This window comes from Puma concolor, chromosome A1 (genome assembly GCF_028749965.1).
Source record: "Puma concolor isolate L17-30 chromosome A1, mPumCon1.1.hap2, whole genome shotgun sequence".
Classification (NCBI taxonomy): Eukaryota; Metazoa; Chordata; class Mammalia; order Carnivora; family Felidae; genus Puma; species Puma concolor.
Genome location: NC_141667.1, coordinates 60,291,194 through 60,313,973, shown reverse-complemented (window position 1 = coordinate 60,313,973; position 22,780 = coordinate 60,291,194). Strand labels below are relative to the sequence as shown.

Sequence of the window (22,780 nt, the reverse complement as noted above, 5' to 3'; positions counted from 1 at the left end):
TAAAATAAACATACTCATTTACTGTCTGAAATCACTTAGAAGTCTGATGACTGCATCTTGGGGACCCACAGGCCTCCCACCAGCCCTAGGGCCTCATCCCCATCCATCTACTCTTCTGTCTCATCCCTATGTATTTCTACTGTTGGGACCATGATGGTTGCCTGTCTCTGCACCTGTTGTGGGAAAGCATTTGCCCCTAGCTTTGCTCATACTGCCCTCTGAGCTTGGAAGACCCTCCCTCCCCCTTTCTCTCTATCTGTCCTTGAAGACTTGCCCCATCCACAAGTCCCTAGTCCCTGGTTGGCTCTCTCTCCCCACTTCCCTTCCAGTCTGTGCCCATCACGCAGGGTTCCAGCTCAAGCTTCTCTCATTGCTTCATGTGTGTTTGTCTTACCAGCTCAGCTCACAAGTGCGCCTTGCCTCACATGACTATATCTGCCAAGTCTTAGTCCACCCACCCACAGGAGATCCTCATCCTTCACTCTTGCACGTTGAAACAGATGCTGGTTCTATAGTGTCCTATCACAGGTCTTTTGACCAGGTACTCTCTCTGGTCTTTTTCTGTTTTTCATTCCTTTCCTCCTTCTCTTTCCAGATGCTAATCAAATATTGCCTCTTCCAAGAAGCTGTAAAGACTTCTCCCACAGCTTCCTAGATTTCCTTCTCCATCAGCATACAGCACATTTGCCTGTGGTCATCAGTGAACTTATCTTCCTTCCCTACTAGACTGACTGTAAGCTCTTTAAGGAGAGGATCTCGCTGGATTTTGTGTGCCAGAGCATGACATAGAATAGGCATTAAGAAGATGTGATGATATAGGTATAGGTGTATATAGAAATACAGTTACAGTTACATTTACATATACATATAGACACAATGGAATATTATTCAGCCGTAAAAGGAATGAAATCTTGCCATTTGCAAGATTTGGATGAATCTAAAGGGAACAATGCTAAGTGAAATAAATCAGAGAAAGACAAATTCTATATGATTCCACTCATGTGGGATTTAAGGAACCAAACAAAGGGGAATAAAAGAGACAAAAAAACCCCAGCCTCTTAAATATAGAGATTAAACTGGCTGTTGCCAGAGGGGAGGTGGGGGAATGAATGAAATAGGTAAAGGGGGATTGAGTACAATTATTTTTGGAACACTGAAAAATGAATAGAGTTGTTGAATCACTATATTGTACACCTGTAGCTAACACTGTGTGTTAATTATACTTGAGTTGAAAAAAGGGAAGCATCCAAAAAATGAGTAAAAATAAAAAGGAATAGGCACTGAGTAAACATTAAATTTCTCAATTTATGAATTAAGTCACTTGAACTCAGCTGTTTCAGCAGGACTCTATGTTCATTAAGGCAGAGATCTTGCCTTCTCTCTTTTTTCCTTCCCTATATTGCTTGTCCCAGGTAGGCCCATGGTAGGTGCTTGTTAAATTTTCAATAAGGGGAGTTTCATAGGAAATGCAGGAAGTGGCTAAGATGGGCAATGAAAATTGATGCCAATTAAGATAGTTCAGCAATTCTAAGCACCTTCAGGCCTAACCCGATTTTGAACATCAAATGCATTATGCTTTTGATTATCGAAGGCAAGGGGGATATGTTTGGAGCCCTTTGCCTTTGTCCATGATTGAAAAGATGTAATTCATGTTAGGTAACTAGTTCTGTCCTTTCTACATCTGGAGATGGTGTTGAATTCTTTTTCAGGGTAGAACTGGTGTGTGTGTGTGTGTGTGTGTGTGTGTGTGCGCGCACGCGCGCGCACGCATACACATGCGTGTGTGTGTGCGTGTATGTAAAACAGAGAAAAAGATAGCAATCCAGATGCCAACACACCTGGAATCTATTTGTGAGGATCACTGATTCAGTCCACAGCTTGGGCCATTCATTTATTTCTTGCTAAGTGAACATCTGGGATTCAGTTTGAGACGCCAACAAGTTTGGAAGGGATCTCAAAGCTGTGGTTGGGATGGGGAACTGCTCGCCTGAGGTGGGAGTGAGAGAGGTGAGCAGGGGCTCTTAAACTATTCTGCAGACTTTGGTTCAAATGCAACAGCCAGAGGGTTGAGAAACCATTCCCATGCTGGAAAAGCATTCACAGAAAGAAAAAACCAAAGAAGATTCAATCAGATTAAAGCAATAATACAATCTGAAAAATGCCCCCTTTCCACTTTCCCCATTCCCTTTCCACCTCACAGTTATAAATGTGTCCAGGTATCTTCCTTTTCTAGGAAAAAAGAAAAAAAAAGAAGAAGAAAAAAACCTTGGACCTGGACCAGGAAGGAAATACTATGAGAAAGTAAAATTCTAATTAGTTATAGATGAGAATTGGTCACAGATAATTACTCTGCATTCCTTGGCTCATGCCTGAGAAAGCCTCAGAGATCTTTTTTGTTGCTTGATGTGTAGACATATATCTAGATACCTAGATAAACACCCAGGGAAGCGCACCGTCATTAACAAATCTTGCAGAGTGAGAGTGTTTATAACAGAAACGAAAGGGAAATTTGTCATTCACAAGCTAGGAATGTTTGAATGATTTTGCTGTCAGGACTCTTTTTTCCTTTCTCTCTCTCTCTTTTTTTACTTTGAGCTTTCTTAAACCAAAAGCAAAGGCCAATGGGTTCAAACAGGACCATTTTAAACAGTACACTTCCAGAGGATTTGTGCTGAGTCGTAGGCGCCCCTGTGACATCCACCAGCTAGAGTATTTCTCCTTCGATTTGCATCTGTCATTTTCCTACCTGTGGGTCAAAGGGGTTGGAGACCCAGATGACGGGCTGAGAATAAGCCAGAGAGAACATGTGAAGTCTGTGATGGGCTGTGCTCATGCCATCCTATTTAGAACCAGCTTTGCTGCATTTGGGGGATTTTAAGTGGGGAGGGGGGTACTCCCATAGCTGCCTAAAGTATTTTTCTCTTAAATCCTAGTAGAAATAACTTAACATTAACTATAGGCTGCTTGAGGCATGCTTAATGTCTTGATGGAGTGTGCTTTTACAGAGTAATACTGACTTCTGGGGAATTCTCAGTCCTTCTCCTCTGCCCCCCAACATGGCTCTCCTATATTCATTCCCTGACAGATAAGAGAGAGTTAGCCTTTGGGGGCCTTCTACCTTTTCTCTTTAGCACCCCTCATTCTGCTGATATAGAGGCCCCACTCTAATGCCCCATGTGGTATAAGGGACCTTCACCCTCCCTCTGGCTTTCCTCAATTCTGAAACTGTCCTTGCTTCCCCCTCAGCCCACTGTATAAATCAGATGGCATGTGCCCAGTGCTCCATACTCTTAGGACCCGCCTTCCGGGACTGTGACCCAGGGTTTTAGTCTATACTATTATGATTGCAACTCTCCAGTAATCTGGTTGCAGTACTCCAGCAGGTCCCTAACAAGATACTCTGGTTTTAATAACCAGAGTGAAATGGCCAGCACAGGGGTGCTTGGGCATCATTGCATAGCAACGTACAGCACGGCAGACTTCTTACAAAGTTTACTATCTCTGTCTCATTTGTTCCCCAGTTATTTTGTGGAATAGGTGAAGTGGGTATTCACTCACTCACCCATTCATTCATTTAACCAACCAACCAACCAACCAACCAACCAACCAATCAACCAAATAGCCAAACAGCAAATATTTATTGAGCACTATTGCTTGTTAGACTAAGTTCTGAGTTGCAATGAACAAAATTGACCAAAAAAATCCCTCTTTTCTCATGGCACCTCTTATTTTTGTGGATAATCTAATAGGTATCATTATTCCCATTTTTCATGTGAAGAAGCCAAGAGAAAGAGAAGTTAAACCCAAAGGACTCTAGAGGTGGATGTAGAATCCAGGTATCCTACCCATCTTTCAGAAGAAGGAGAGTTATATAGGGATCTTAGGAATCATCTCAGTAACCCACTGATTCTGTTGATGTAGAAAACCAGGGTACTGTGGTTTACACAGACCTGCAGCTCTTGGGGATAGAGCTAGGACCATCACCCAGCTTCCCAAAGCCCATACCCTGTCCATGAGTTCTTGGCCCTTATAGGCTCTGTCATCTTGTCACTGTCCCTCACCCACCCACTGAGGTCATTAGACCTCAGTCTTGTTCCATTTGGACTGCTACAACAAAAGACCACAGACTGGGTAGCATAAAGCAACAGACATATTTCTCACAGTCTGGAGGCTGCAAGTCCAAGATCAGGATGCCAGCGTGGTTATGTACTGGGGAGGGCCCTCTGCTGGGCTGACTTCTTGCTGTGTCTTCACCTGATGGAAAGGGCAATAGATCTCTCTGGAACCTGTTTTACAAAGGTATTAATCCCATTCATTAAGGCTTTGCTCTCAGGTCCTCATCAGCCTCCCAAGGCCCCATAACCTAAATCATCCCATTGGGGGGTAGGATCCTAGAATATGAATGTGTTGGGGGTGGGGGAGACACAAACATTCGAACTGTAACAACCTCTCCCCCCTTACTCCTTCAACTCCCTTGTCCATCTTTTCCAACATTGTAGTTCCTGGGAAAACCCCAGCTTAGGCTGAATTCAATTTCAGTTGTTTGCATGCCCTCACCCAGGCAGCTTGGATGTGTCTGGAGAACAGACACATGCTTATGTAGGCAGATGTCACAACTCAGGATCACTAACCTCACTGGCTGCTGTCCCACCAGCCTCAGCCTTTCCTGATCAATTCACTCTCCTGCTCTTTCCTGAACAATGGTTTCGTATCTCCTCTCCTCAGTCACTCAACACCTCCTTCCCCTCCTCAGTCTCTGCTGATGATCCAGCTTCCTTTTTCAGTGAGAAAACAGGAGTAGTCAGAGGAGACCTTCCATAGACTCCCATAACTGTATCTGCCATACCTCTGTCCCCTAACCTCTGCCTCCCCTGCAGTTGCCACAGGTGACCTGTCTTCCGCCCTGTCAAGGGCCATTGCCATCACTTGTGCATTGGAATTTTCCCTGTCACCTATTCAGGAGCCTTGGTCTAAAAATTTCCCCCTCAATCCCCTGCTTACTTTACCCTGTTTTCCAGATCATTCTCATCAGCATATAAAAATGTTGCAATTCTCCCCCATCTTAAAAACTAAAAACAAAAAGCCTTTCTTGACCCCATGTTCCCTACCAGCTACCAGCCCGTTTCTCTCCCCCTTTATAGAAAGCCCCCTCAAAATCAGTGTTTCCCCTTGATTTTCTCATCCCAGTTTTTCTTGAGCCACTCCAGATAATAGTTCATTCCTACCTCTACACAAAGCTGCTTTTTCACATCACCATTGAGCTGCATGTTGCTAGAGCCAATGTCAGCCTCATCTTTCTATACCTCTCAGCAGCAATCCCACCCCATCTTGGAACTCTCTCCCCTCAGTTGGCTTCCACTATTCCACCCTCTCTTGATTCTTCTTCTACCACACTGGTGGCTATTTCCTGCTCCCTCTGCTCTCCAGTGGATGGCACAGCCCATGACTGTCCTTACTCCTCTTCCCCTTTCTTCATCTCCCATGGTGGGGCTGTGGTTAGTGCATTTATTTATTTATTTTTGAATATTTATTTTGGCAGAGAACGTGAGCATGGGAGGGGCAGAGAGAGGGAGAGAGAGAATCTCAAGCAGGCTCTGCACTGTGAGCACAGAGCCCAAAGTGGGGCTTGATCTCGCAAACCATGAGATCATGACCTGGGCTGGAACCAAGAGTCAAACGCTTAGCCATCTGAGCCACCCAGGTGCCTCAGTGGTTCATGCATTTAAGTATCATCTACATCTCTATCATGGTCTTATTCCTGAAGCCCAGGTTTGCATATCCAACTGCTTACCAGGTATCTACACTTGGGTATTTATAGGCATATCAAATTTAATATATCTGAATCTGGTCCCCAGACTTCCTCTGTCCACCCTCCTCTCCCTTCTCTAGTAGCAATAGTTCCACAGTTTTAGATGCACAGGCCAAGCCTCAGTGTCAACTTTCTTCGCCCCGTCTCTCCAGCTTCACTGCAATGCATTGACAAATCCTGTCTGCTCCACCTTCAAAACATTTCTATTAACATCTCCATGGCTGCCATCCTGGTCACAGGGTAAAAAGAATTCCCAGGGAAGGGAAGAATGTGTGCAAAAACCCTGAGGCAGGAGAGGATGCAAGGCTGGAGTATCTCAGAGGGGATGAGTCATGATTCTTGAGTCTGGGGAGCTGCCTGACCTTTCAGAATGAGGACATCACTGTGCAGATCCACGCTTTGGCCACCGTCAAGTAGTCTGGCTGGCTGAAATGGATCTGGTCAGCTCTGAGGGATATACATGGCCCTGTGGCATGCTCAGCATGTCTGCAGTGTATGTTGGATGCACATGTGTGTGTATGTGCATTGACATGCATGCACAAATGTGTGTTTTCTCCCACCCTAGACATGTTTTCCTGGAGTCTGAGCCTTGGTGTACTAATGTGGTTCCATGTACAATCCACTGGGAAATTCCCAGAGACCCCTGCTTGTGAATTTAGTCCTAGATAAAGCAGCATGTTGGTCACAGTCTCTGGGGTTCCCTGAATTGTTCTAGGCACGGTGACTTAGGTGTCATGGGTTAGCCACCCCGGAACAAGAGGGCTCTCAGTGCCTTTTGGCTCATTCTCTGTAGAGTCCGTGGTATTCTGCTATAGCTGCACACACAGGACTCTTGCCCTTCTTTCTCTCCACCCCCTCTCCCCTCCTGAAATCAAAGTTTTCTGGAGGGAGGGGTATTTGGGCATAGGGGTCAGAGACAAGGCAGGCTCAGGCCACTGATGTGCTCTGCTTTCTTTCTGACAACCATGTAATTGGAGGAAAATTGGTCCAATGTGAGGTGCGGGGAAGTTCAAAACGGGTTGTTTGGGAGTCTTTGTGCTTGTTTTCTTTTCCTGCTAGCATCCTGAGTTGGATCCCAGCAAGGTGAGATGTTGGGCAAGCCCCAGAGCTCCCTAGAACAGTACATAAACCTCAGTACAAAGTCACCTACAAGGGCAGGCAGGGAAGTTCTGAATGGACAGATCCTTTACATCTGAAAGGGGAATGAGAATAAATGTCCTTTAGAAATGGCTCTGGATTTCCCTCCTGCCCTGGGGACAGTGATTCTGGGACCCTCAGAGCCTTCTGAAACCAGAGGGAAATGATCATTATATAAGCCTTGGGCAGTAAGATCAAGAGAGCACAGGCTCAGCTTCCTAGTCTGCTTTGACTCAGTTTGTCTCACTATAAAACGGACAGATGCTCTCTGTTGCTGACCTCCGTCTTGGGATTGTTATGAGGCCTGCTGGTCAACCAGCACGAAAGTGTTACTTGGAAGCAGAATGGTGAATGGATTCAAAGACAGCCTTTGGTATCAGAGAGACCTCTTTCTAAACCTTATTTATCAGCTGTGTGACTTTGGACAAATTACATAATCTCTCTGTTGCCTCAGCTTCCTTATGTAAAATAATGACAGTAACAATGTTTACTTCAAGAGTCACTCTAAGAGTGAAGTGAGATAGTACATTTAAAACATTTCACACTGTCCCTAGTACAGCATAAGTGCCCTGTCTTAGTAGAAAAAAAGGAAGGAACAGCAAAAACAAAGAGATCATCATTGTTGCTTTAATGTAAAGACAGCTGGCTATTACCATAGTTCTTACCAAATATCCAAGATCCCTGTAGATTTCCCACCTCCCTTTACAGTTCTGTTCATGCCGTGCCATTAGTTCTGGCCAGTAGACTGAGTGCAGAAGTGATAGGAGTCCCACTAGGTGGAGAAAGCTAGGAGCTGCTGGCTCCTTGTTTCCTCTCTTCCCTAGCGCTGTGGCCTTGGAGGCCACATGTTCCCTCTGTCATCTGGCAAGATGGAGCAAGTCCTTTATGAGAGTGTAGAGTCTGTGTTTAGTGTGTTAACCCAGTGGGATTTAGGAACTCATATGTTATGCTAATAGCCTTGCTGACCAACACAGTCATCTATGAAGAAGTAAATCTATATTTCTGGGTCCTGGGGCATCTAGGGATGGTGATGCTGGTAAGAACAGTTGCTGCAACTGCCATCATTTATTGACGCTTTGAGAAGCGCTACGGGGACCTTTGCAGTTGTTAAACCGTTCCTCCCTCTCAGGTACCTCGTGAGGTACGTGTTTTGCTATTACATAATAATTGTGTTCCTAAAATACACTTTAAGTTATTTTTAAAATGGGTTCTCTCAAGCAACTTCAGTGAGGAAAAAAAAAACTGCTTAGGGGCAAGAATTTTAGATGATGAAAACAAAGTTATTTCTCCCACAGAAATGTCAAAAATAAAGATTTTTAATTGCTATTAAGGACGTTTTGAAGTTACAAACTAAAAATAACAGATTTTCAAAATTGGCATAAGCCAACCTAAATGTCAATGAGCAAATGCTGAATTCTGTGGAAGATGAGACTCAGGTCAACTTACTTCATTCAGAACCATCAAAATAAATCGTGGTTTGGACTAGAAGTGCTTTTAAAAAGGAAGCCCCGTTAGATCTCAAGAAAGCTGCTAGCAAAAGAAAAAAAAGAAAAAGGAGAGAAAGAAAGATTAAAAATGGAAATCCCACTGGCAAAGAAGAGTCAGTCACCCAACGAAAAGAGGCCATGGGTGCTGAGGCAAATAGGCTTTCTTTCCACACATATGGGAACCATTTCTGACATGACAGTGATGTAAACCAACAACATCACAAATCAGTTTTCTTACTGAACTGATCAGGTTACATCCAGTTTGCATTATGAAATTTGCATAACAGGAAAAAAGCCTGAATTTGATTTGTTTGACCAGTAAGGAAACCAAAAAAATAAGAGGCCATTGTTTTTATAGGGAGCAACTGTAGAAATAACCCCAAATCAGGGCTGTCTGCTTTTTCCCTTGCCAAAGTTCAAGTTTTTTCTCTTATGCTCACAGAGTTCCCCTGATGTATAGTGACACCCGTATATCCTCATGGATGATGGTGCCACCTCTGAGTTTGGTACTGCCCTTCTTCTGGGCTTGCCTGGAGCCCCAGCTCCATGGGCCTCTCCATCTATCCACTGGGGGAGGCTTGGAGCTTCTGCTCTGAATAACAAAGCCACCTTAGCCCTGTTGCTTAGACATGTTGATGCTTCTGAAAGTACCAGTAGACCTGGAGAGCATCCAGGCTGCCTAGGAAAGTGCCTGGGGCTGAGGAACCAATTGATTTCATTACTAAAGTAAGCAATCCCAGTGACCTTTGGGAGTTAGCACACTGACTTTTTCCCTCCTTCAGGCCGTAGCTGGGCAGCTGGACAGGCCACTGTTCCCTGAAGAAAGGAAAGGACTTGGCAAGCCTTGCCCTGGCTTGCTGACATAAATGCTTCTGGCCTGGAGGCCTCTTGCACTGTCCTTCCCCCGGGGGGTGGGGGGAAGTACTGAGTGAGCCCCATAGTTCTTACCTTGCCTGTCAGTGAGGCAGGTGAGTCTGCAAGAAGTTTCTGGAGAATGCAGACAGACAGGTGGGCCCTCTGGGAGTTTTATTCATCTCCAAACAGGATGACTTCTGTCACCTAGCCCAGGAAGGCCACTGATCTTTGAGGCTCCCCAAATTTGCCGTTCCTCCCTTATGATTTATTCATGAAACTCAACAGACCCTTCCTGAAGCACCACCTTCTTGCATGCCTGGGGCTTTGTGGGCTAAAGTTGGGATCTCAGGGAGACATTAGATGCATATTCTATACTTGAGGACCTTTAGAGTTTCCTGGGAAGATGAGACTCATACATTAGGTGATAAGGCAGTCTATAACGAAGAGCTAAACTAAATACTATCATTATCCGTGGCAGCCAGGAGCACAGACTTCACATCAGGTGCCTGGGCTCAAATCCTGTCACCATCATTTTGGTCCAGTTGGTCTTTGGACAAGTGCTTTAACCATTTTAGGCTTCTGTTTCCTTATTATGGGGCTACTGAGAGTACTAGCCTCAAAGCATTTCCATGGGTAATGGGAAGCCCAGTGCTTCATGGTGGGATAGTTCATGTAAAGTGCTTAGTACAGTGCCTGAGTCATGGCTTTACTGTTATTACTAGCTACTGATACTAGTTGTCAGAACATATTTGAGAGATCCCAGTAGCATAGAAATCTTGAATCTGAACACAGCACGTTCTGCATGCTGTCTCCCTTCTCTGTTCCTTTTGGCAGTGATAGGTAATCTCAGCTGATCAGTTACCCACTTAGCAGGAGCCCTGGGGGCCTGTTTTAACACCTCCACTCCTGGAACTCCTTTGGACTGTCAATGATGCCTCACATACATCTCCTACACTCCAATACCATTCTCATCCTTAACCAGGTCCTCACACAGTCATGTGGATTACACAAGAGCCCTCATAATTAGTCTCCTTGCTTCCTTTTTCACTCTGCCAAATGAGATTTACTGCTATTCAAGAGGACTTTCCAAAACCCAAACCAGATGATCATTCCCTTGCTCACCCCTCTCCTGTGGCTTCCCATTACTCCCAGGAAACAACCGAACCCAGATCCTTTATCATTACCCACGAGGGCCCTTGCTGTAAGACCTCTGCCTGGCTCTGCAGCTTCATTACTTCTGCTTCTCATGTCCTCTCTGGAATCCAGCGGTGCAGCCTACTTCCCAGGGGCCCCTTGGTGTCGTGGCCCTCCGTAGACATACAAAAGTGTAGAAGTCTTCGTCCCTGTCTCTTAGAGTTGTACTCCTGCTTCAAAAGTAAATTCCAGCCACTTCCTTTTGGAAGCCCTCCTTTACCAGGTCTGGGTTAGCTGGCCCTCCTCTGTACTCCCATGATACCTTTGTTTTCCTGTCTTCTCCACTAGCATCTGATATTCGGAAGGGAATATTCTTACTCATCTTCATACATTCCTATTGAGAAAGGACTGACGAGATGAATGGATGGTGGTTGGATGGAAAGGTGGGTAGATGGATGATTGAAGGGATAGATGAATGGACAAATTCAACAAAAAAAGTGGCAAAATCTCGAATCAGATCTTACACCCAGGTACCTCCAGAAAGGTGATCAGCAGTACTTGCAGTGCTTCATGGTTCAGGCTGAAAAGCAGTATGACCTTGCAACTCACAGCCTGTGGGCTTTCGACATTGATGCTGCCCATTGTTCTAGCAGGTAAAGCTGAAAAAGAGTGCTGATCTCCGAGGGACAGGGACGGGGGATGGCCAGGAGGGCTTTATCTTATCACTGACCTGGCCTATGGTTGGTGTCAATCCCCTCAGGTCTGCCCTCACATGAGTCCCATTTGGTCCTTTTCATCCAGGCCTGATGGATCTGTTTTCAGCTTGAACCACAGCAGGAGAGTTTCACCTCTGGATACAGGGTGACAGAGCAGTGGATGACATGAGGGATGGAGGGCATCATGGCCACAGCCCCTGTCTGCAGCCCAGTGCTTCCCTGTTCCTCTACCAGGAGAACGACACATTGTGTACTATTCATTTTCCTGCTCAGGAGCTGCTCTACAGCAGCCACGTGGGAAATGCACTTTATGCAGCTTGGAGCCTCCATCAGCCCTTCAAGGAAGACCTTTCAGCTGGCTCAGTTTGCTAAGTAAACGTGAATAAACCCTGGAATGAACTGGAAATGAAATGGAGCATCAGACTCCTTATGATAGGGAGAACCAGCATGAGGCCCGCCCAAGCTGAAGCGGAAAAACCCAGAGGCTCTGGGAGAACAAGCCGGGTCCAGCTGCCCTGGAAGCCTCATCAGGGTTTATGAAGCAGCAGGCAGAGCACAATTGGCTCAGTTTGGTTGTGTTTTTATTTTTGTCCAGCCACAAATACTGAAAAATGATTCCTTCCCTTCCTGGAGCTTTGGAGCCAAGCTGGTTTTATTTTTAGCTTCAACTCTGGTTTAGGGCTTTTAGCACACTAAACACCCTACCCACTGCAGGCCTCGGTGGGCTGAATTTTAGGATTTTTGCCTAGACTGAAGTGTTGGTCGTCTGAATATAACTGTCACCCGGCTCTGTGCAGCTGTGACAATAGAGGGTGGTTCCAGACAGACACGTAGAGACCCAATTCTGGCCTTAGGGACCTCCAAGAGAGTTTTTTTCAGGGAGGGAAATGTATTCAGGATGGATGGTTGTCTGAGCTGGGGCTGAGGAGGTGGTAACCCTGAATGAAAGGAAGGAAAGGGGGGAGGAGAAAGAAGAAAGGAAAAGAGGAAGGGAACTGTCAGTTATTACAAGGCTTTGAGAGGTTAGTGGTTCAGAACTTGGGCGCTGGAGGCAGACTGCCTGGGTTCAGATGCTGACCCTACCACTTCCTAACACTGTGGCCTTGTGGAACGTACTCATCCTCTCCAGGCATCAGCGTCCTCATCTATGAGATGTGGGTAGTAATGACGCCCGCTTCCAAGCTCTCCTGCCTGTGATTGTGCCCATCCAGCATGTAGCATAGCATCTGATGTGCAGTTAGGACTGCATCATTTTTATTATTATCTCCATGCTCTTATTGCAGTGCTAGACACTTGGGCACACACTATGTCATTAAGAATTTCTGTAACCCAATGTATAGGGTTATTTTGAAGATGGAACACTGAGGTTCAGCAGGCCAGGTAACTACCCAAAAGTCCCACAGGGAGATCAAGATCTAGTTAGACCAGAACCCAGCTTTGGCCAAAGTCATATCACCGCACCTTCTCTGGGATCAGTGCTCCCATATGACATCAAAGGACATATCACAGACTTATGGGAGCTGCTCTGAAGAGCAACTAGATTACCCATCACTCTTCTCTCCCCTGGGCTCCTCCTGTATTTCCATTTTAGTGACAGGAACATGAACAGTGGATACTGGGAGTGATCACTGGTCACAGGGCACCTGGGTGGCTCAGTTGGTTAAGCGTCTGACTTCGGCTCAGGTCATGATCTCACAGTTTGTGAATTCAAGCCTTGCGTTAGGCCCGGTGCTGACAGCTCAGAGCCTGGAGCTTGCTTCAGATTCTGTGTCTCCCTCTCTCTGTCCCTCCCCTGCTTGTGCTCTGTCTCTCTCTACCAAAAATAAATAAACATTGGGGCGCCTGGGTGGCTTAGTTAAATGTCCATCTTTGGCTCAGGTCATGATCTCGTGATTCGTGAGTTCAAGCCCCACGTTGGGCTCTGTACTGTCAGCTCAGAGCCTGGAGCCTACTTTGGATTGTGTGTCTCCTTCTCTCTCTGAACACCCCCCCACCCACCTCTCGTGCTCTGTTTTTCTCTCTCTCTCTCTCTCTCTCTCTCTCTCAAAAATAAATAAACATTTAAAAATTTAAAAAAAAAAAAAAAAGCAAACACTGGTCACACTCATGGAAACAGAAAGTAGAGTGCCGGCTATCAGGGACTGGGGTGGGGAGTTGTTCAATGGTGATAGTGTTTCAGTTTTGTGAGATGAAAAAGTTCTGGAGATCTGCACAACATTATGAATATACTTAACACCACTGAACTGTACACTTGAAAATGGTTAAGATGGAAAATCTCATGTTTTTGTTTTTTACCACAATTAATAAAACATTACAGAAGAGCACTAGTGTGGGAGTCATGCTGCTTTTGGGGTGTCGCTGGGAACTTGAGCTTATCCGTCCAACTTCTCAGCCTCTTGTCTGGTCTCCTTGCAGTCAGGGGGCCCACAAACAGCATCACTGGACCACACCTGCCCACACATACCATGAGCCCCTTCAGGGCTAAGCAACACACTTCTGACAGGAGCCTTATTCTGGGGTCTTCAAAGCTCCTCTCTCACATGCTTTGCCCTTTCTGACCTCCTGCTTGTCCCCTGTCTCTTAGAAATTTTTGGCCATCAACCTGGGACAAAAGGGGGAAAGTAGCAAAATCCCCCCAGGGAAGCATGTCTGCTTGGCGTGGTGGAGAGAGTGTGGGCTTTGGGCAGAAGCAGGGAAGAAGTTCATCTTATCTTTTCTTCAACTTGCTTAACTCTAAGATAGGATAGTATGGTTGTCCCAGGTAACGAAATGGGCGGCTCACTCCAAGCAAAAATTTCAACCAGGCTATAAACTGTTCTTTTGCTGCAGGAGAGTCTGAGGATTCTGGGGACAGGTTTGGAGACACTGGTTTGGGCACTCACTGATGAGGCTGTGTAAAGATGCTAGGACAGAGAGTCATGGGAGTGGGCAGGGATGAGGGTCTCCCTCTTGGCCTCCTACTCCCCAGAGAACAGCCTTCTTGGAGGCCACAGTAAGGGCTTGGTGTCCCTTGAAAACTCATGTGGCCTTCTTCACTGTTGGCATTAGCATTGACCATTCTCAGGAGAGCATGAGATTGGCTCTGTTGCTGCCATCCAATGTGGGGCATCCCTTCTGGGAGGACTTTACCTCCAGCCACATGGCTTGCCCAGACTGTGGTTTTTGACCCAAAGCTGACCGCTCCATTAGGCACAGCGGGGACAGTGCTCAGGGCCAACAATACTTTCAGAGGCCCATGAAAATGTTTTCATTTCTTTTAAAATTAGAAGGAAAAAAAAAAGCCTTTCAGGTCAAAGTGAATGTTATAATATATAATATTAATATATTTTTATACCAACATAGTTATAAAATGTGATATTAATTTTTTATATAGAGTTAGGGGCATGCAAAGGCAAAAGTGCCAAGGGCCCATGAAAGTTATAATACGGCCCCGCTCCAGGCTGGCAGGGATTCCATTTGGCCCCTCAACCCATGGCCTCTTCTGTTTCCATAGTAACTGCTATCTCCCTACTGCAACCACCACCACTATCTAGGATGAAATACTCTCTCTGGTATTTTATTTCTTTTTAGGGACCCATTTTGCATACCAGTTTCATCGCTTGGCAATTGCTACCTGGAGCACATGGCCGGAAAATTTCAAAAGCCTTGTCTGGAATCTGTGGGAAAGAATGGTGTGATCAATTAGTGATGTCTGTCCTAGGCTCTTGATGGGGAAGGGACAGCACACGTGCTGTGTTCTTGCCTTTGACTGACCTTTGCTTTGTATCTCCAACTTGACTGCAAGCCTTGCAAAACAGAATATGCCTTAACATGCTGTGCATCCCATGTTGAAATATCTAGAAAGTCTCTTAATACCTGTTGATTGATTGAAGTGAGTATCTGTGAATACTCTTAATCCATTTAATGTCTCCTGATACCCTTTCATTCTGTTCTTTATCTCTAGGCGCCTGAACAAGAATAAGCTCCAGGTCCTTCCGGAATTGCTTTTCCAGAGTACACCAAAGCTCACCAGACTGTAAGTAGAGCCGAATTATGTTCTCTACCTGGTGTCCTGCCTGGCTTTGGTGATGTGGATATTGTGGTTGCCTTTGTGAATGGAGCCTGGTACCATGCAGAGCTTGGTAGTTAGGCCATATGTATGGAGACTAGGAGCTGGGCTTCAATATGGCGTGCCCCTACACTCCCCTCCACACCCGACTTTTGCTCCCATTCTTCAGATATCAGTGGCTTAAGTGGCCAATGAGGGCTGGTGGCTTGTGGTAGTAGATCTCTTCTTTGCAAAGAAGGACACACTGCCATTTAACATGGTCTGACCTCACCTCAGGGAAATGCCCTGGGGATGGGATTTGAGGTAGGTTTACTCAAAGGAGACACCAGTGGTCTCAGAGGGCATTGTATTGGACTGAACACTTTAACCTCACCATCCTGCAGACCAGAACAACTCCAGCCCTTTGCCTGCTTCCTACCTCCGCCAGTCTGAGAACCCTGGGTCTGGAGATCTATGATTTTGTGGGAAAAGGAAGAAACATCTTAAATTTTGCTTTATCTTCTGGAATGGTCCAAGACATAATGCAGGGGGAAGATTGGAGATGTTTCTGTGCATTTATTCAGTATGAGAGTTTGGAGGTTCAAGGAACTTGAGATGCACGTCAGAATGGAGATTGCGGTTGGCATATTGTGGGCATTAAGCAAGTGTTAATTAATTGACAGTGAATGGCTCTATGATTCTGAGCCTATAAGTCATACTGGCAGTGACTCGTGTAGTTCATGGGGTGAACTGGGTTGGCCCAAGCCTTGATTTTCTGAATGGAGTGACAGTGTCTGGCTGCTTAGTAGCCAAGCAGTGAGATTTACAGCCTGGGTGGGAAGACTGTAACATTACTGGGGAGGCTCCAAACTTGTGGCCACCATTTACATTCCCAGTGGCTGTGTTTAATACCTATTTATGCAGTCAAACAATGCATGTAGGCTCCAGGATACATTGGGAAATACAAAACACATGTCAGTGTGTGTGCTTAAGAATGAGTTCTGAATTAGGAGTCTGTATCTATATCTATATCTGTGTGTGCATACACAGAAAGAGACTATATACATAAATGTATTTTAAAGGACACTTTGTTGGAACAGGAACCACAAGGGTTAGCTGGTGTTTAAGTGGTACAGCAGCGTTGTTCGCCTTCTCTAGGACACACCTGTACCTTGTCAAGGTCTTCTCGTGCTGTGTACTGCATTTCTCTAGCTCGGTCCACCTGGCTGACTTTGCTATCTGTGGGGAAGAGTATGCCCCCCTTTTCACCTTTCCACACTGAATCCATCTTGATGGGCATGAGGATGACTAAAGTGATGTTTAGCAGCCTGAGCGTCTAGCTGAGCTGGATAAACAATACTAAATGGGCATATGGGGAAACAACCTGGTTTTTAATTTCCTCTTCCTATGTAGTTCTTTCCTTACATGCTCACCTAATAGTTGTCTTTCCACCCAGCACCACATTGTGCCTTTTCAACCTGCTCCTAAATAATGCTGACTCTAAGCTCTTCATCTGGAATCTCAGCATCACATTCTAAGCAAACAGAAGGTGTCTGTGGGGCTGGGGCTGCTGGAAAGCTTTGAGCAGGTGGGGTCTGAGTGTTCCACTTGTTGCAGGGTGTCAAGCGGGCTGGTTCTTGCTCATGGAACATGGCCTCATAGCTGCTACCATCAGATGATGCCCATTTTGTGCGAGGCTGCTTTTGATGCAGGCAGAGGAGGAATTTCAGGCAGTGATAACAGGTCTCTGAGATGCTGGGGGCCAGGCCCAGGCAGGCAGCCTAGGGCATGGGAACCCCCAGGGTGGTATCCTGTCACTTTCTGAGAGAGGTTGGGGGAGTCATTTTCCCTTCTGTGCCTGAATATCCCCATCAGTATAAGGCTGACACTCCTCTTCCCTTTTATCTTCCTCGCCAAGTAGCTGTGAGTATCAGATGAGATCATAGTGTGTGTGCATTTGTTTTCTAGGGTTTACAGTGAGGGGTGAGTGTAATTACCAAGATAACTAGTGTTACTCCCGCACTTCCCATTTTCTCAGCTTTGCTCTCTGATCTCTTTCTTCCGGATGCACGAAGACACTGGCAGTTGCTATGGGCACTGAGGTGGATGACTCTGAGCTTTTGCTTCAAGCCAGAGAGCTGCAGCTGGGAAGGCAGGCACGACATTTGACTCAGTCTGTCATCTGTCCTGCTCCAGGTCCTAGCCAGGCACAGAAGTGGGCACACATAAGCACTCAGTGAATGGGTAGATGAATAAGTGAAGGATATAGGCCTAAGTATTATAAACAGTGCCCTTAGGGAGCTTTGGTTCTTTTATCCTTCACTCATTCATTCATTCCTTCATTTATTCAGTAAGCTCTTCCTCTGTGCTTGTTCCAACCTGGCCTCTGCTGGGTTTTCAGGTACAGACATGAAGGATGCCCACTTCTCTGTATGCCTCATCATGACACATTCTGAATGGCTGCCAAAAAGCTTAGAGCTAAATATAATTTTTTTTTTTATTTAAGCAACTATATTAACTCAGGTTTCGGCTATAATCAGCAATCTCTTTTTTCTCTCTGGGCTTGATCTTTGATTTTTCTTAATGGCCCTATTGTGTCTTTGTCTTATTTTGCAGGGTACAAATTAGAAATCAATAAATGTGCAATCATGGGTGTGTATACATATGTCACTAGCTCTGTAAAGGAGTGTTGCATCTCAACAGACACAGTGAACCATTTTCCAGGGAATGCTAAATGTGGGTACTGTGTGGCTGTCTACTCCGTAGCATGCCATGTGGGATAAGTAGCAATTCTGGACACGCCTTTTCCTTTCTTATTAGATCTGTAGACAAAAACTGCTTAATACTCACTATTTATCCAAAGAATACCTTTTGTTAAGGCTATGGATGTGTAATAAGATGTTTGGAGGAGTGATGGGAAAGGGAAATAATATTTGTTGGAAACCTGCTATTATAATAACACTACTAACCACTAGGTGACAGAAATGTGACTAAAATTAGTTTAATCCAAAGAGGAAAGATACTGGTTTATATGCCTGGAAAGTTCAGGGACAGTTATGGACAGCTTCAGGAACAACTGGATCCAGGGGCTTGGTGAAGTTATTGGGACTTCATGTCCCTCCTTACATCTTTTGTAGCAGTGCACGTGATGGTGAGCAAAAGCAGAAGACCCAGCGTACTAATCTGGCAATCCAGGTGGAGTCAACAGTCCTTCAGAAAAGAACCAGTGGTAGATTGCTTAGCTTGGTGACACGTCCATGTCTGAGCACATCATTATTGCCAGTGAGGTGGTGTCCTCTGACCAGTCAAGTTTTGGAAATGGGTTCATCCCACTTGTTTGGGGATAGAGTTTGCAGGGCTTGGGAATGGGTTTCCCAAAAGAAAGAAAAATTCTGTTATCCAAAGATGGGGGAAATGATGCCAAACTTGAAAACAACAGATGTTGGGGCGCCTGGGTGGCGCAGTCGGTTAAGCGTCCGACTTCAGCCAGGTCATGATCTCGCGGTCCGTGAGTTCGAGCCCCGTGTCAGGCTCTGGGCTGATGGCTCAGAGCCTGGAGCCTGTGTCCGATTCTGTGTCTCCCTCTCTCTCTGCCCCTCCCCCGTTCATGCTCTGTCTCTCTCTCTCTGCCCCCAAAATAAATAAACGTTGAAAAAAAAAAAAGAAAGAAAACAACAGATGTCTACAAATTCATTGAGCAACGACTTTGGGCAGTCTGCTGTGCTTTAACTGAATGCGTTGGATCCTCAGAAACACTTCAAGGTAATAACAATTGCAAACCCATTGGCTGGCAGGTACTGTTCTGAGCACTTGAGGTATAATTCATTTGATACTCCTTACAGCCCTGTGGGGTGATACTATGACTAGCATTATTCTATAGATGTGAAACTGAGGCTTAAAGAAGTTAAAAACTTGCCTGATATCCTACAACTACTTAGTGACACAACCAGAGTTCACATTTGGGTAATCTGACTCTGGAGTCTGTGCCGTTTTTCTACTATAGGCAGCAACCTGCCTCATTCCTCCCATTTTATAGTAGAGGCAACTAAAACTCAGAGTTTAAATTACTTACTCATATAGCCCACATTTCTAAGAAGTAGCACTACCCTGGGGACTTTGCCTCAATGCTCAGACTTAACCTTTACACTAATCCTATAGAGAGAATCATTATCACATCTACTTCTGAGGCCGAGAGGGGTTATCTAACTTACCCCATTGCTGTATAACCAGGATACAATGGAACTGGGACTCAGATGTGTGTCTGTGTCACTGCAGAGTCCTTCGGTTTTCTACTATGCCAAGCTAGCTATTGTGGAGACCTAAAATGATGATAAAAAGGATTGATAATGGACCTGTCATATGTCCAAGTGCTTCTGTCAGGACTTGCTGACCACTCTACCCCCATCCACCCTCAGATCCAGCACCAGTAATTCATTGATCCATATGTATATTAATGGTGTATCTGTCCTCTTCCTGTTTTCAAGCACACAGAGTACTGGACAGAGAATCCTAGAGCTTGGGAGTGCCCTAAAGATTAGGTAACATCACTGTGGTCTGTAAAGGGCCAACAAGGTCTCTGCCATGCCTTGGGCACTCAATAAAATAAATATTAGCTTCCCCCAATCCTGACATAGATCAGAAGGTTCTCGAGTGTTGGGATTATGTTTCTGCTCCTCCTAAGTTCCCTACCACTCCTGACTCAGAGCTGGGCATAGGAGGTGGCAGTAGAGTGGAGGGCTTAAGGGGCTGTGAGCTCGTGGACAAGTCATTTAACTTCCCCGGGTCTCAGGTTCATCATCAGTACAATAAACAAGAGAACCTACTTCTCTACATTGTTATGAGGATAGATGGAAGTGGCCCATGGGCAGCCTTCAGCATTGACTGTAGCACATAGCAAGTGCTCAATGAAAGATGTCTGTGGTCGACTTTGCTGGCCGACTGAGGTGAGCAGTGCATATGCTATGGCTCTGGCATCAGTGATGTCAACACTTCAGCACCTGACAGGGTTCAGGCTCCGAGAGAGATGAAGATGAGGCGGCGGTGCCCTTGAAGTGGGAAGATCCTGGTGTTCAGAATGGTCCTCCACCACCCACAAGCTCTGTGGCCTAAGACATGTTACTTTCCCTCACTGGGCCTCAGTTGTCTCATCCAGACAGGATGGCACAGAGCATGGTCTGTTACATGGTCTATAGGTTATTAATTTCTCCTTTTTTGTGTCCCCTTCCAGCTTTCTCTTTCACCTACCCATGGGAGAGGGAGTGAGGGATTTCTGGTTTTTTGGAGGTTAAAGGGTTATTGTTGCCAGAAATCCTTAGAAGGGGCAGAAGACAAGGTGAAAACAGTGATTGAATGTCCTCTGCATTCTACTCATTAAAGAGCTTTAAGGAGATGAGGGGCACAGTGGTTCACAGCCGGTTTTTAAGAGTTGGACTTTGCCATATGAGGATGAGTGGGTCCTGTTGGCCCCTCTGTTCTGGATTCATGTCCAAAGAGCCCATTCAGTGTTTGGTAGTGGTTTTCAACCTGTCGCTGAATAAGCAGCTTGATAGCAGCAGCACAGAGGCCTCCAATTATTCTCCACTCAGTTCTACGAGGTATTTGACAGCTTTAAAAACATGCCATTGGGGTTAAACCCCCTGGCCCTTACTCGCATCTGCAGAGTTGCAAGAGACTTGGAAGGTTAATCCCTCAGGCCTCTGAAAACACTCTGAAGTGTGGCCAGCCAACTAGCCCCAAGTCACTGGGGCTGTTGTCATGGTGGAGCACCATCCCTCCCAGAAGTAAAGGCTGTAAAACCTCATTTTCCAGGGAACTTCCTTCCAATGAGGGAGACCTCCTCTGAACTCTCCTCTCTGCTTGCTTGTACCTCTCCTTCCTTTTCTCCATTGTCCCGTCTTGTCACTGCCTTGCGTGTACGTGCCATGTACTCCCCCACACACAGAAAGTTGCATTCAGCAAGGTGGTCCAGTGCCTCTTTGAGGCAGCCCAGTGCGAGAGTAAAGAATGTGGCCTTTGGAGCCGTACACACCTGGGTTGGGGTCCTACCCTCTGGTGACCCTGAGCAAGTGACTTCAACTTTCTCAGCCTCGGGTTGATTCACTGTGCAACAGAGGTCACAGCCACAGCTCCGGTCTTTGTTTGCTTGGGCTGCCATAACAAAGTATCTCAGATGGGATGGCTTAAACAGCAGAAATTTGTTTTCTCATAGTTTGGATCCTGGAAGTTTGAGATCAGGGTGCTGGCAGGGTTGGTTTCCTGAGGCCTCTCTCCTTGTCTTAGAGCCAGTATCTTCCTGTGCCTCTACGTGCGGTTGTCCCTCTCTTCATGCTCAGCCCTGGTGTTTCTTCCTCTTCTCATAAGGAAACCAGGCATACTGGCTCAGGGCTCCTCTCTAATGGGTGTGTTTTAACTTAATCACCTCTATAAAGACCTGATCTCTAAATACAGTCACATGCTGAAGGAATGGGTCCAAGGGCTTCAATTTTAGGGGGACACAGCAGCCCACAATAGTTCCCAAGTGCATATTACATCGGGTGCTTTGTGACCTGCTTCTATGTGAATCCTCCTTCTTCATCTCAGGTTTAGGAGGTGAGATACTATAATATTTCCTTTTTAGAGATGAAGAAACAGAGTCCTAAAGATTTGGACAGCTTGCCCAAGGTCACAGAGCCAGTAACTGGCAGAGCCAAAATTCAAACCCAAACTTGCCTGACTCCAGAGCCTACATTCCTTACTGTACTTATGAGAAGTTAATAACTAGTTAATGTGCTGGGCACTTAGTAGAAGCTCAGTTAATGTTTGTTCCTTTATGTCTTTGAAGCCCTCAGTGGGCCAAGACGTGTTGAGTGACTGGGGCCCCATACCTCTAGATAGTACCTTTTGCAGTTCGTAGATCCTTTTGTAGCCACCTTTAGTCTTCCAGTTCTACACTAAACTTGAAAACATAACTACATGCAATATGTGTCACCATAAAACTCTATATCAATGTGAAACAATACTATAAAAGTGAAACACCAGTGGAGAAAACAAAAACCATACTACCCAGTTTTCTAGCAGAGTTGTTATCTGATGTGGTGAAATGATAATAGGGCGATGGGGAAACCAATCCATCAGGATGGTGGGGGTTCAGAACCGCCTGCCTGCTGGGAGCTGCATCCCAGAGACCGGCTCCCCCTGTGCTGGCCTAGCCCTCAGAGGCCAGGGACGGGCCAGCCTCACCGTTGCAGACGTGGGGTCATTTTTTCCAGGGGCACAGCCACTAAAAGCTCATGGAAAATCTCCCTGCAAACTGGAGCTCCGTTCCCTACTCCCTCTCCATTCCCCCACCCCCTGAACACTGCAGTGAGGCCTCAGCCTTCTGTTTGTGTTATGCCATGCTCTGTCCCCTGCGGTTTCATCATGTGTTTGAGGACAGGTTAGCTTTAATCTGCATGTGGACAGATAATGGATTACAATGGGTGCCGTGGCACTCTTGGGATTTCTGTTTTGCGTGATTTGCTCATGCTTTAACCTAGAGCTAGGAAAGAAGGCATGGAAGGTTTCTTTTCTCCTCCACTGAGGCTTTATCCAGCTGAACACAAGTCTGTTGTCTATCCACAGAGTTGATTACAAGGCT

The 22,780-nt window shown here is 45.8% G+C and overlaps 1 protein-coding gene across 1 annotated transcript in view; it reads left to right on the top strand.

Annotated features, from left to right (window-relative positions):
- Positions 1-22,780, top strand: part of SLIT3 (slit guidance ligand 3) — a 594,085-nt gene that overhangs the window by 86,817 nt on the left and 484,488 nt on the right. The window contains exon 4 of the mRNA XM_025923495.2: positions 15,082-15,153. Within this exon, the coding sequence (XP_025779280.1) occupies positions 15,082-15,153 (72 nt within the window). The remainder of the gene's footprint in view (positions 1-15,081; positions 15,154-22,780) is intronic.